The sequence below is a fragment of the Fusarium oxysporum genome, chromosome X, assembly GCF_013085055.1.
Source record: "Fusarium oxysporum Fo47 chromosome X, complete sequence".
Taxonomy (NCBI): Eukaryota; Fungi; Ascomycota; class Sordariomycetes; order Hypocreales; family Nectriaceae; genus Fusarium; species Fusarium oxysporum.
Genome location: NC_072849.1, coordinates 628,540 through 643,127, shown reverse-complemented (window position 1 = coordinate 643,127; position 14,588 = coordinate 628,540). Strand labels below are relative to the sequence as shown.

General features: G+C 47.6%; 5 protein-coding genes across 5 annotated transcripts; 4 read left to right on the top strand and 1 right to left on the bottom strand.

Moving 5' to 3' along the window:
* Positions 1–539: 539 nt before the first annotated feature.
* Positions 540–4,765, top strand: FOBCDRAFT_253361 (uncharacterized protein; the record flags this gene model as incomplete). Its single annotated transcript, XM_031191067.3, has 7 exons — positions 540–1,046; positions 1,098–1,307; positions 1,355–1,541; positions 1,596–2,051; positions 2,619–2,633; positions 3,227–4,675; positions 4,751–4,765. Exons 1-7 carry the CDS (start codon positions 829–831, stop codon positions 4,763–4,765), a joined length of 2,550 nt encoding a protein of 849 aa, XP_031032298.3. The 5' UTR covers positions 540–828.
* A 987-nt stretch (positions 4,766–5,752) lies between these two features.
* Positions 5,753–6,669, top strand: FOBCDRAFT_190597 (uncharacterized protein; the record flags this gene model as incomplete). The annotated part of the gene is made up of 2 exons (XM_059608697.1): positions 5,753–6,602; positions 6,632–6,669. The coding sequence occupies 2 exons, from the start codon at positions 5,753–5,755 to the stop codon at positions 6,667–6,669; spliced, it is 888 nt and encodes a 295-aa protein (XP_059467919.1).
* Positions 6,670–7,239: 570 nt separating this feature from the next.
* FOBCDRAFT_122320 (heterokaryon incompatibility protein-domain-containing protein) lies at positions 7,240–9,361 on the top strand (the record flags this gene model as incomplete). Its single annotated transcript, XM_059607752.1, has 3 exons — positions 7,240–7,398; positions 7,717–8,032; positions 8,085–9,361. Coding segments are annotated over 3 exons (1,752 nt in total), but the record flags the coding sequence as incomplete, so codon positions are not given.
* A 560-nt stretch (positions 9,362–9,921) lies between these two features.
* On the bottom strand, positions 9,922–11,319 carry FOBCDRAFT_253360 (Alpha/Beta hydrolase protein; the record flags this gene model as incomplete). The annotated part of the gene is made up of 4 exons (XM_059611040.1): positions 9,922–9,951; positions 10,126–10,390; positions 10,443–10,632; positions 10,689–11,319. 4 exons carry the CDS (start codon positions 11,317–11,319, stop codon positions 9,922–9,924), a joined length of 1,116 nt encoding a protein of 371 aa, XP_059467917.1.
* Positions 11,320–12,084: 765 nt separating this feature from the next.
* FOBCDRAFT_253359 (Alpha/Beta hydrolase protein) lies at positions 12,085–14,184 on the top strand (the record flags this gene model as incomplete). Its single annotated transcript, XM_054707095.2, has 5 exons — positions 12,085–12,361; positions 12,445–12,674; positions 12,740–13,300; positions 13,348–14,112; positions 14,156–14,184. The coding sequence occupies exons 1-5, from the start codon at positions 12,144–12,146 to the stop codon at positions 14,182–14,184; spliced, it is 1,803 nt and encodes a 600-aa protein (XP_054563070.2). The 5' UTR covers positions 12,085–12,143.
* Positions 14,185–14,588: the final 404 nt, after the last annotated feature.

The following is a 14,588-nucleotide window of genomic DNA, read 5'->3' as shown; positions in this document are numbered from 1 at the left end:
CTTGTTCGAGATTAGCTTCATCTAACGTTTCAGCAAAGAACAACGGTTCATTCCGCTATCAAAAGACCCAAGTGGCGTTGACAAAAGCGGAAGCCCAGCAACTTGGCAAGACGGAACTTGATCTCAAAGGATTCCCAAGTGCCGAAATTTGATACGCTGCCATCTCCTGTGGCGCTGATTCTGGTGGCGTCCCCCCTGAGTCAAGTGCCATTTTAGCGGGTGAAAATCTTTAGCGCAAGAGTCTGCGATGACATTTCGTTGAGGGGCGAGAGGGGAAACCGAGGCATGGTGACATAAAGGGAAATACAGCCCGGAGCCATTGGTAACTCTCCCGTATTGGAGCTCGGTTGCAGAATTATAGTGCGGAAATACAGAGTGTCTGCACGGTGATGTGATGCTCATCCCTGTAGATCACGCGTACCGAGAGACGATCATGCCATGCATCTGGACCAGATACTCGGGTAACGGCAGGGATATGGTTAAGCTATTCAACCAGCATCAAATCAGGTTGGCAAATTGTCCACAAGAGCTCAAGTATCAAAGCAAAGGTCAAAGCGCAGATGCGACTCATCCAGAGGCTTGGCTAGAAAACCTCGTTTCGCCACTCCACTCCAGACCGTTCCTGGAGTCTAGTCCTGCGACACTAATATCTCCAACTCTACGCTTAGCGTCCAGGTACCTCCACCTGCCAGGAGTACTCAAAACGTGGTTCTGGTAGTGTCTGCATGTATAAACCCCCTGGATCCCCGGATTCAGTCCCTCTTCCCTCTCTTTCCCCGGCCGATCCTTCATTCCTCTTTGCTTTTTTGTATCACTCCTTTATACAACATGTCGGCGACTACGAGTGACATCAAGATCGCTTCCATTGCCATGGGGTTCACCCTTGGCTTTGGCTTGCTTACTGTTTGGGAGGCTTGGAAGCAGACTCGACGGAATCGAAACCCGCTGCGAAGTACCTATATTTACATGCTTTGGGGAGAAATTCTAGCAAATATTATCATCGCTATCATCGGATGGATCTTCTTGGATGGAATCATCGGGCCGACGTAAGACAGCCACTCAGCCAGTGTCGAAAGTGGCGTGCTAACAGTGTCTAGTGTACCGGTGTTGTTCTTTATTCTTTTCTTCTGGGTCTTTGAAGTCCAGCTTCTTATGCAAATTATCGTCAATCGAATCTCTATCATCGCCGAACATCGATCTACTATCTTTAAGCTGAAATGGGGAACCGCCCTTACCATCACTCTTATCAACATTGCCGTCTTTGCTATCTGGATTCCTGCTCATACCGTTCCTCCTGCCAGTCAAACGTAAGCCATTATCGAAAGATTGACTAGGTTTATGCTGACCAATGCAGTTTTGTGCGCATCAATGAAGTTTGGGATCGTGTCTCCAAGGTTCTCATCCTTCTCGTCGATGCTGGCCTCAATTGGTACTTCCTTCGAACCGTCAAGAAGCGACTCGTTGAGCAACATCGCCTCAAGAAGTATGAGCCTCTTGTTGGCTTCAACGCTAAGCTCATGATCATTTCGATCCTCATGGACGTAAGTATCTCGCCATTCTCTCCCGAAACACAAACCCATGCTGACTCCTGCCAGGGCATGCTCATCGGTCTCATGTCACTTCCCAACCAGGTCGTCTACATCCAATTCCACCCTGTCGCATACATGGTCAAGCTCAACATCGAAATGTCCATGGCCAAGCTTATTACCCGCCTTGCTAAGGGTGAGAACGCCGACGACTACTACCCCTCCATGTCGCACTCCGGCCACCACCAAAGCAACAACCAGCGCACAAACGATGCCCCATGGACTCAGGGTAACAATGTCCAGTTGACACACCGATCAAAGGTTGTCGCTGGTGATTCCGATGAGGATTTGTCTGGTACTGTGGGTCGACATAATGGTGGACCTGGCATTCATCGCCGAACAGAGTTTGAGGTCACTGTCGAGACGAAGCCTCAGAAGAATCCCTTTAGAGAGGGGACAGAGTCGTTGGATGAGCTGCCTTTGACTTCAAATACCGGACATCCTAAGCAGGCTATTGTTGAGGAGGTTAGCCGTAACCCTTCTATGTCTAGCAGCAGAAGATCATGAGATCTTCACTACGTTCTTTAGCTATATACCATACACATAATACCTAATCCCCAACATACCAACAGTATTATAAGACCCAACAGCGTAAAGGAATTGTGAAAAGAATGTCGTGCCCTCATTATCTGTGTTGGCAGCCTAAAGTTTAATCTTATGGCTGGTAATCACCCACGTAGTTGCAGCTATGTAGTTGCACTAGCGTGAAGTATTCAACATGTTCCAAGGCTGTCTAGGGATTACACCAATGTGCCTTTGGCCTCGAATGACATTGTCTGAAGTAGGTACTCAGGAATAAGATTACTAATTGAGTCATCACAAAAGCTTATTATGATGCTTAAATTGGGAGACTTATGCTTGTTCAGGCTATGTGCATATTACCTTCTGAAAGCTGAAGTCAATTGGGATGTTTCAGTGTGTTGGCTTGATATATCTCGTTGAGATGTCATAAGGTTTAACTATCAATCAGTAGATATTCAGGACAGCAAACATGACATTTAGTGATAGTCCCCGATATCGTGTTGCGTCAAGTCGCCGTATTGTGAAGTAAGGAGTAAGAAATGAAATAATGCTTGTCTAGAATATTAGACTCGAGCAGCCTTGCCATATTATATACCTTCAAGGCCGGTCGAAGAGTCATAATCTAGGTTTTCCTCATATCAGATTTACGCTATAGCAATTGCTCAGGCATTTTGGTATAATGTCTAAGTTGTGAGCCAGATGTGTTATTTACAGTTGAGACTTGTGGCTGAGAGCTTAACCAGCACTGATAGCTTAGCCATGCAAAGTTTATTCTATGCTGCCCACCAAGCATATCTCTTTGTCGATATTAAGGTCAATATTGGAGTAGCCCCCAGACAGGACGCACATTTCATAGTTTATCTATCACGTGGCGACGTAAAAAAACATTCATAAATAGCGAGGCTTCTTGCATCAATATTATATCTGCTTCTCCCGAAACCACCGTTCGTCTACCTCTCATTCTAAGATCGGACAACTTCACGCTACAAACACCGACCCCCTCGATCTGTCATTTGGCCCACAAAAGCTGTAAGGACGAGCAACAAACCATCATGGATCCCTTCACCAGAATTCCCGCCGAGTTGCGTCTGCAAATATTTTGGTCCCTTCAATCAAAGGCCACTATCTCGAACCTCATCCAAGCCTCTCCAAAAATGCTCGAGCAATATCTTGAATGCGAAAGCACAATAACACGACATTTGCTCAAGCGCGACTTCGACGACAAAATGATTCAAGATGCCATGGGAATCGTCTTATTTCCATCTCCCAGAGAGTCCCGGAGGTCTACACGCCTGGTCCACGCGCATTTACACTCATGGAAGTTACGTGAGCTTCCAAACCCTCTGGTAACCCGCGATATTTTTCTCATGGATCAACTCGACAAACTGCATAGTCTTCTAATGGTGTTTGTCGAAGACTACATCACAAAGGCTACTGCGACCTTTCCACCCCGTGAATATATCTGTCTCCCACAGCCTTCTCACAACCAGAGCTTTCTTATCTTTAAAGGACAAAAAGTCACAAAAAGATTCGATTCAATCCAAATTGCAGAAGTTGAAAGAAAGCGCTTCTTGCGAGCGTTTTTACGCGTTGAGCTGCTGTCTCTGGTTCGAAGGGCTATCAACTCCAGTTACTCGAAGACCTCTTCAATCAAAAAGATAATCAAAAAACTCACAAGGAGAGATGCAGAGGCACTTCGCTGCGCCTGGGCATATGTATCCACACTATATGGCGCTATCTTTGCCCACTGCGCTGATGCTTGGCTGCCAGCAGCCGATGAGCCTGCAGGAACTGGGCTTCTATTTCCCGATAGCCTCTTTATAGACCCACAGGCGTATGGAAAAGATATCGGTATTGAATTACCATGGCGCTCAGACATTGACTGCATGGCTCGCTACGGTCTCTCCTTGATCTTCGCGATGATCCGTTTTGCCATAACAAGACCACAAGATAAAAAAGCTCTTGAAACCTTTGTCAAGAAGCTTTGCCGCTTTGGAAAGGACAATGCCTTGGCGAGAATTCTTTTCTTCGACAGAAGCATTTATTTCGAAGACATGTACGATATGGTCTACCTCCGTTTCCCATATAGATCAGATGTCAGACAGAATCTTAATTTGCCAAGACTATGGTGGAAGTATGATTCCACGTTATATTGGTATCATGTCTACCTAAAAATCAAGATATTTCAACAACGGGCATGGGTATTCTTCGAAGACGACTGCTACTACCCAAAAGACACTACTGCGGTGCCAGTCTTTCCAAGTAAAGAACACTTGGACTGCATGGCACAAGACTTGGTTAATAAGACTTTATCTCTAGTTGGCCCTGGTCCTGTTTCAACAGCACAGTTGGAAAGGACAAGGAGAGAGTTTCGTCGATCCCAAAAGTGGCAGGACAAAATGAAGCCAAAGGAGGGAAACACTCCAGGGACTGAGTCTTCTTCGTCCCTTATTTCTATGGGAAATCATGAGATATCACTACCAGACATTGAAAATGGGGAGCAGTTACTGACTTGGAGTCCTAGGGGCGTTGTGCGATGGGATGTATCAGAGGAGGCTTACGTGCTTGTAAGGAACTTAGTAGCCGGGCTTAGGACAGAAACATTGTTAGGATGCTCTTACGTATGGAACAAAAGATTATAGAATCTGACCTTATGAATGTTTTCCTCTTCTTTCTCTTTCTTTTCTTTTTGAGTTACGGATACAGTCTTGTCAGATGTTGAGATGCATCTGGACTAGGATCTGAGCTGTTGCGTCAATGTTGCAGGGGTCAGGGGCAGGGGTTTCGAGAGGCCACGTGAGGTATACCATTAGATGAAACAAGATCACGAAAATCTCTCAGATAGACCAAAGCATAATAAACACATCGATTGAACCCCGTTTATAGCAAAACCATTAACAAGAAAAAACCCTGGTTCTCGGCATGACACATCTGTCACTATGGATCAGGGGATAGTGAGGGTCATTAATGGCGGATGGATGGATGGGCTGACGCGAGATGCTGTTTCGCGACCCGACACGAGCACGATTCTTTGGGAAACTCTCTACGAACCATGGAATCTCTTTGAAAGACTTGATAAAGGGGATAGAGTGGCCGTGGCTGAGCCCGTGACTTTGTTACGCGACGTTTGTTCAGGGCATGACTCTCCAGGAAAGAACTGTTCCATCGTATGTAACAGTTCAGATGATCTATTCGCATCTTGGAAGACTCTATGGCAATGTCTCTCGCTGACGTCGCTGACTCTCGCAAACTCGACGTTCTCTACACTTGATCAACACCATAACGGGACTGGAAATACAACACCAAGGGAACACATCACGAGTGCCTTGTCATCTTTTGGCGTTCACAATGGAACAGATTTCGACGGAAAAGTGGTTCTGAATCTCACATATGAGTGTGCGGCTGCGAGCTGCCGTGATACAAGCATGGGAGAGTGCTCTATCGGCCAGCTTGACCCTGGGTACTTTGAGAGCGAGGCTATCCAGTGGATCAAAGTATACGAGGCTCTTGAGCCATTGTGTGATGGACTGGAAAGCGATATCAACATCGATATTGCTGGCCCTGGAGTAAGTACATGACTTGGATTATAGGAACCCATGCTTATCACTCTGCAGGTACTTATAACATACATCACCCAAACAGCCATGGTGGTCTTTGCATGGCTGTTCTTTCTACTACTAAAAGTCAACAAGTTTATCAACACTTCAACATCAATCTTCACTCACCTGTTTCGAAAAAGAAACCCGGGTCCCAATCTCTTGACTCATCGTGTATCAGGTCTTGAACGCCTTGAGCGCACGAATCTTGCCCATGCGACAAGCACTTTTCTTGCAGAGCTTCACGAAGCACAATGCTTTTTCGTCGTCGCTATCGAGATAGCGCTGATAAATGCCAGTTCACGATCAGCCATATTCACTGGTGCAGATAACTGGCAGAGTCTTCTGTGGAATCGTGACAGTGTCCAGTTCCTTGCAGGTATGGGAGCTTGGCCCATCATTCTCGGACAGATCTCCCTTCGAAGAGCTGAGCTAGACTCGATGTACTACCTCATCCTCTCGACACTTGCATTGGCACTTGCTGGTGTTGCAGCAGATACAGCTGCCAATCCCGATCCAGATCGGATATATAAGATGTTTCAAGGGCAGAATACACTTGAAGAATGCGGCGGCCATCCTTCACTTCGAACATTCTGCGTGGAAGAGCGAGAGAGCATATACTGGTATGTCTTTCCAGCAGGAAGTATATACGCGTTCCTTGGATTACTTGCTATTCTATGGTGGGCCAAGCTCTGGAGCCTGTGTAACTCTCCAGCATCGTTTGTCAAAAGACATAAGTCTCTGTCAATACGGCAACTTGAGGCATGGGAATGGTTCAAGTGGTTCGTGATCAAAGCCTCTCTCCTTGGAATACACATTGCTGAAGCTGGTGCCCTTGCTTGCATATGCTTCGGACTAGCAGTAATTCGTGCGCCGTTGCTGAATCTTCTGCTGCGAGGTGAGACAGGCACTTGGAGTGTTGGACAGCTGGTTGCGGTGTTGATCTGGGCGCCGGTGATATCTAAATATGCCCATCTGGCAATTCGTAAGTTGTCATTCTTGGAAGGAATTCTGACTCAAGAAGCTAACCGTAACATGTAGTCGGCGTGGAGAAGGGTTTCAGGCTTCGATTATCTAAAGCATTTGAGATTGTAAAGAGGTCGGATACAAGGCCTGGAAGTGATAGTGAGGCAATATCTTTGAATTGAGGGAGTTTACATGTCTTTTCTATGTTTTTTACTTCGATAATTATGTCGATGTTTTCGATAGCAGACTTCATCTAAACTATCGGCCACCGATGCAGGTCTAATAGTTTGGTTCGTTTTGGTGGCATCCGAGGTTGATATAGGCCTCTGACTTCACTGATGTACATCGCGTCGCCCTGGCCAGTCCCGATCTATCAGCCGTATACAAATACAAGATTACGTTGAAGAGGAACTTACAGACGTAGTAAGCAGGTGCGAGCCTCTTGGGAACACCAATCCAATCATATCAGCCTAACCCCGCTTTCTGAATCTGTAGAGCTGAACCCGACGAGCTGAACCTTTGTACAAGCCATCAGCTTCTGTCTTCCTTTGGAAGAAGTGGACGACACGATGGCTTCCTTCGACTACGATACGACGAGTAGCTCCTACTGGGGCAAAATAGTTGCTATTGGCTTGGTTTGGACACCGTCCGCGTACTTCTTCAATTCATGGGTCAATAACCAGCCGCCTGGTACTTTTGTAAACATCGCCTGGGTAATCTTTTCAATCGTCAGCCTCTTGGCCTGTCCACAACTCTTTGCTTTCGGGTTTCTCGTTCTTTTATCGCCATTCTTTGCCATCGCGGTGCTGTACCGGCTAATACTAGAGCTCCCTGGCCTATGCACCGCGTTGGGTCTTTGGTGCCTCTCATTGTTCTGGGCCCAAAGGTCGCCACTGTACGCGTCGCGTTCGGAAATGCCCTGGGGTAAGAGTTGTAGATTGTGCGACAGATGCAGCAATATAGTTGACCAGTCCTCCATCCTACGAGGCACCCGTTGGAGATTGACAGGATCAAGGGAAGAGTACGGCTTTTACACCAAAGATCAGCTACAGCAGTCCGCCGAAGACTGCCATCTATGTAACCTCCTCTGGCATTCATCATTTGGTGCTCAGACGATCCCAGCACCTGGAGCATACTCGGAAGAGACCATCACCCGGGAACTAGATAGCACTACGCCGCTACTCTCCGTAGTTTCTAGCTCACGCAATTCTCTTGACTGTGAACAAGGCGACGAAGCGAGGAACCTTTCAGTCCAAATCTCGGCAACTCGAAATTTTGGCCAAGAACAATTACTTCATGTCCGCCTATACGAGAAAGGGTTTAGTCCATTCCCGTGGCTGACGATTGAAGACGACAGATATGGTACGTCTGGCGGGTGCTGTGCAGCGCGTTCACGATTGACTCGGTGTCACAGTATCTGATAAACATAGTTGCGAGAAGTCCAACATGACAGGCTCTGAGGCCAGCTTTTTTTGGGCCCAAGAAATGGTTGAGAAATGCGAACGAGAGCACCATTATTGCCGTAACCACTTCATTCGATCAGACAGCCAGCGATATCTTCCTAAACGACTTATTGATGTCGGAGCGAGGGACAAGGGGGCCATGCAGCTCGTTTTGAGTGACCAAATCCGATCAGACAACGATGTCGTTGAGTATGCTGCCCTGAGTCACTCCTGGGGTACGACGGTCAAGTCTGAGCTCAGGAACGACAACGAAGAAACGATGAAGACGATTTTAACAGAGACCCTGGATTCAAACTTCAGAGACGCCGTTGACATAACTTACAAATTGGGGATCAAATATTTATGGATCGACTCGCTCTACATCAAACAACGCACCAAGGAATGGGAAGAGGAGTCTGGAGATATGGGCCTCGTTTACGCCAGGGCAAAGGTGGTGATATCAGCGACAGCATCTAAGAACTCACAGGGCGGCTGCTACAAACCCAAAGATCTCTTTCCTTTCGACTGCGTCCTATGTAGCAACTGGAACTCTTCACTCGTCGTTCGCACGTTGACTCCATATCCCGATTTGGTCCAGCTCTTCCACGATAAGGTAGATCGTTCGTTCCTGGCTACGAGAGGTTGGACTTTTCAAGAAAGGTTCCTCGCTAGCAGGATTGTGCACTTCTGCTCAGGACTGATGATGTTTGAGTGCAACACATTGACTACCTCTGAGTGTCATAGGGAAGAAGAATATCCCCTTAATACCCAGTTTAGCCAGGATGGTACTTTGAACGCACCAACAGTCTCCCATCCAGGCCCTGAACCACCCAGACAGCTCTGCAATACGACAATCGTGAGACATGCCGGGTCTTCTACAAGACCTATCACACGCCCAGCCAAGAACACGGTTAAGAAAAGTTGGTCCGCAAACCCCAAGCATCGAGCATGGACCAGCAAGAAACAGCGCTATGATGCACAAGTATCGTCTATAAGGGCCAATGCTGCTAGACTGAGTATTCGGGGGGCTTTCAGCTTTCTTTGGTCGTTCAGGGGACAGAATATGCAGGAGAAGGCAGAATTCCATCTGCGGTGGTATGAGATGGTGACGAGCTACTCGGTTCGCAACCTGACGAATGATGGCGACAAAATAATGGCCATTGCCGGCGTTGCCTACTTTGTCCAACAGAGCACGGGTTTCAAGTACGCCGCTGGCCTCTGGGACGAGACATTACCCTTTAATCTCCTCTGGGTGGTAGACTCTGGAGCCAAGAGGCGACCATCTGGCCGGTCTGTTCCCACATGGTCTTGGGCATCGGTTGATGGCAAGATCTCACATCGTCTAAAGAAGGCTAGCCCAACTCCAGAGCCTAGCTCTGTGGTCAGCATAACGGTCGAAGATAGCAGCGTTTCCGAATCATGGGAGCATATCGAGTCCCTGATATCGAACCACAAGATTCAAGCTACACATACGGTCAACGGCATGGCCCATAATGCTAAGCTTAACCTGTCTTGTAAACTTCTCACGTTTGATCCCAAGACAATGGACTACGTGTACGATGCACTGGAGCACCATCAGCAGGACGAGATAAGATGTCTGCCTGTTCTCGAGTTGATCAGCGAGAGGGTTGGTCTGCGGATTCGGACGCCGCAAATTCATGGAATCCTAGCACGAGCTACGGCAGGCAATTCAAGCGAGGGGGAGGATACGTGGGTTCAATATACAAGAGTGGGATACTTCTGCACGGAAAAAACCAACATTCACCTCAAAGAGATGGACAACGAGGGGCAACGGTTAATTGAACTCGTTTAGTAGATAGAAAGTGCTATTCCGAAGACCTGTTGAATATTAAAGCTAATGCAAAGCTCAGCCATCCCGAGGCCAAGCGACCGCAAGAAAATCTTCAACATCCTGAAGAAACTCAGTAGGTCTTTCAAGAGCTGCAAAGTGCCCTCCCTGCATCAAACCTTAATTTGGCTCGCATGTGTCGAAAGATCTGCATGGGTTCTTACCTGCTCGTGCTGTCGATAGAAGACTAGATCTCCCTTCTTTTCAACGATATTCTTCGGCCCAGGGGCAAGTTCCCGCATAAACCAGGAAAAGCCAAATGGTTGCTTGAAGGGTGGAAACGAATATTGATGTCCATTGATAAAGGTTCCGCGATACGTATAGATGCATCGAGGCATTGTTTCAGTGAACCAATAGAGCGAAACATTGGTCAGGAGCTCGTCAAGACTGATTGGGTCGTCAGGCCATTCAAGGAACTTCTCGCCAATCCTGCGTACCATTTAGAAATATTGCTTTTGTGAGTTGCAAACGCAGAACCTACCATGTCAAGAGAGCTAGAGGGCTAGACGAGACCATGGCCCCAATTGTGGCAGGCCTTGTACTTTGCAGCAAGGCAGCCCCTGTAGTTGGGGTCAGGAACCGCTGCTCTGCACGCTCAATGGCCGCTTTTTCACTGGAAGAAAGTGATGGATTATCGGAGGTTACCCTGTCCAGGCTTGGTAGGAGATTGACTATACGCCATTAGAATCAAGATAGGTAGCGAGGATACATCAATGATAGCACTTACGATGGATCGCCGCGACAGAGTCATATGTCGTGGCAAGCGTCGAAGCAATCAGAGACCCAACGTCACCTCCCTGTACAGCATACCGGCTGAAACCAAGAGACATGACTGCTTTGTTGATCATACGTGCTGCATCTTGGCTATTCCAGGCTTCGGTTTCGCTTGGCCCCGAGCTAAGCGTATACCCAGGAAGCGAGGGTATAATAACGTGATAAGGCAACGAAGCGGATTCATACTTCTTCTGAAGAAGTTCCAAGGTTGGTATGAACTCAAGGAAACTACCTGGCCAGCCATGAAGCAACACGATGGGTATAGCGTCATCCTTTTGCGAGAACAATCCAACAAAGTGAAGGCCAATATCTCCCTTACCGGCGTCATTTTGAACACTGATCTTATAGTTTGGAAGTGAGTTGATGCGAGCTTCTTGGGCACGCCAGTCAAATTCATTCTGCCAGTAGTCCTTGGTTGAGGTAAGCCACTGGTGTGAGATCCCGTAGCGTCCATCTTGGTGCTGATTCTCCCAGGTCGTGGGCCCTACACGGGAGAGCCGAAGAAGTTCCCGGAGTCGAGAACAGTCTTCATCGGAGATGCGAAGCGTGAAAGGTCTGGCGACTTCCGGGACTGTGTACGGCATAGTGTCTGTAAGAATAATGATGGAAGGCTGGTAGGGTTGGAAATGGGAAGGTTGCAAGGCTGAACTTAGAACGGTTGAGAAGAAGCGAAAACTGAAGGAGTAGATAGAGATGAAGAGTCGTGATGAGGCTGGCGAGCCTTAGGAATTTATGCAACTGCAGACCTAGCTAAATTCTCGTCACATTGATGGCTTACGCCCGAAGCTACACAAACATAGAGTTTCTTAGCCCTCAGTGCCCTCCTTTCATCCCAGGATAGGTGCCCGAGTATCCGGCAGTGATACCCAGAAACAGTTCATTCAATCAAGGAATTCGACCTGCAATAGTCTTCTATGGATGTGATGCTATATGAAACGGCTATTTTATTATCCGTGATCAACCAATCCTCGGTGCAATCATTGCCCTTTTCGCATGGGCAGCCGGAAATAGGTGAGGCTGGTCTCCACATCAACTCTAAATATGAGTCAAAGATGACTCACATACTAGTTATCTCACTGAGCGCTGTTCAAAACAAAGCATAGTTTCCACGGCATCGGGATTTTGCAACAACCCGTGGCTCATCAGAATTGGCGGCACGTCCAATATTTGCGGAAACCCATACATCCCCGCTCCCTTTCTCTGTTGTTCACATTTTCAGGTAAATGGTGGCTAGTGTCCTCAAACCCCACAACATAACGGACAGTCAGACCGAGTTATACTTGGCACATGTGCGACTAGAATAAGTCTATTAGTCTTGTTACTACATACCTTTGTGTATAAAAAGTTGGAGTCGTGCTTTATAGTGTTCTTCTCGTGAGGCAATTTGTATTCTATCGATGCTATCACTATGTCTCCTCAATTCAGACCAGAACGCGCTCCGGCCGTGAGGTTACGTACAAGCTCTATACCCGGCTACTTCCAAACGATTGTCGGCAAACGATCACCCATTTCTGATGACATCGAGGAGTTTCGTGGTATACCGTACGCCCGTGTACCGGGAAGATGGGAGCACTCGCAACTGAGAGATCGTTTACCGCAGGATGTATTTGATGCTACAGAGAACGGGTAAGGCCACACCTTGTGCAGCCATTCATGCCTCCTGCGATTACACAACCGATAAGAAATCATAATTGCTAATCATTCTGTAGCCCACGATGCCCTACGGAGCACAAAGGAAATTCACAAGCATATCAATCGTACCTATCATACCCCGACGACCGCGAGGATGAGTTTGAGTGCCTGAACCTTCTCATCATGCGCCCGAGCAAGGAAGCACTTGCAAACCACAGTCTTGATGCCGAGACGACCCAGTTGCCTGTACTTGTCTGGATCCACGGCGGAGGCTTCACAGACGGCGCAGCCACGGATCCAGTATGGGGTATGAGCTCTAAGATTGCGCGATACATAGCAGAAGATGAGACGTTTGCTAAAGATTATACGCAGACCCCTCCCGTATTGTCCTCCGCGGGCTCTCAAAGAGAACACCCTTTATCGCTGTGTCCATCAACTATCGTCTCAATATTTTCGGGTTTGGTGCTTCATCCGATATGCTTGCGGTCCAGGGCAGTAAGGCCTCTGTCAAGGGCGTGAATTTCGGCCTCTGCGATCAGAAGCTTGCTTTGATCTGGATAAAGCGTAATATTGCTGCGTTCGGTGGAGATGACACAAAAATTACAATCATGGGCCACTCCGCCGGTGGAATTTCATGCCACCTTCACCTTCTCGAGGCGGAATTAGGTATAAAGAAACCGTTATTTCGTAAGGCTGGTTTAATGTCGGGGACGTGGGGCGGCCTCGACTTGACAGCGATGGAAAAAGCAGATGAGCGCTGGGCAGACCTGTACCAATTGTGGTCAGTCGAAGCCGACAAGCCGATCGATCGACTCAACATGCTGGGACGGATACCAGCGAAGGACCTGGTTAATAGTATCTCAGAGCTTCACTGGGCGTTTTTCGTCTTGGTCATTGATCAGTTGACCATCAGGGACAGTAACTTGAGCTGTGGTATTTCCGTGCACCTTGGGCAAGACGGTCTGAACGATCAAAACAAGCCAGGTTGAGCTCAACGGACCAAGAGTTCAGAGATTTTGCCCGGATGGCTAACTGGAATTATCCCAAATTTCACTCTCTTGTCGCGTCTAGCTATCCCTCGCAGGCAGCAGCTGAAGAGGTTCTTGAAGCATACGGTATTCTGCCGACATCATCTGATGCAGAACTGTTTGAGGCATTCTCTGAGTTCATATCTGATGCCACCATGCTGCATAAAGTATATCGCGCAAGCGAGTTCTCCAAGACCCATCGTGGGAAACAAGCTCTCCTCCATGGGAAAGACTCCAAGCACGTAGGAGTCCAATATTACCATTTCGAATTCGGCAATCCCTTCTCAGGCCCCATGCAAGGAATTGCGCATCACGGAGTTGAGTTGATCTATGCTTTTGGCAATTTTCACAACGCGCTAGAGAAGGCTGACCAGGGGTTTTCGGAGGGTTTTGCTGAACCTGTTCAAGAGTTTACAGAAGCTGCTATTCCTGAAATCCCATCGAATGCCGAGGCCGCGGAGGAACGCAAGTCCAACATTGACTTAGGCTGTGAACTGCAGGACATGTTGATCCGATTCGTTGTCGAGGATTGTCGAGAGACCGACCAGCGCGCGGATCCCGACGAGATAACGACATTTTGTCATGATCGATCGGTCCGCATGGAGAGTTGGTCCAGTAGCGAGAAATGGGTGGCAAGGACAAAGAAATTTAAGCTTTTAGATAAGGATTTCAATTCTTCAACGACTGCCACCAAGAAACTTGTAGGCAGCGTTATAGGTATGAGACTATAATAAATGATCCTCTGGCTCTCCCTCTGTAGCCTCCGACTGGCCGGCCTCTGTGAGCTAGATGTATTATTTGCAGTTGAGGCCGGTGGCTGAGAGCTTATACTCGCCACACAGAACTTGGAAATTCTGTATTTAGCATTCACATGCATTCTATTGTCGTATCCCGGACCTTTGTTTGTGTTTCTTGAACCATCTAAGCCTTCTATACTTCTTGTCAAGTCACACTCCCACTGATGGAAGTGTCTAAGCTTTGCACGCTTCCAAAATATATCCCCATACACCAATTCGAACTATTGACATTATAGAAGTATCTTAAAACCACAGAAGCTTAATTTTACACGAAAGGCTAATCAGATGAACCTCCATACCATTATACCGCACTTTTCTTTGGAGTCCTCTCATGTTTCCTCCTTTTTTCTTCACTCGGACACCGAATCTATCTCATTACTTCCTATACAGGACCCT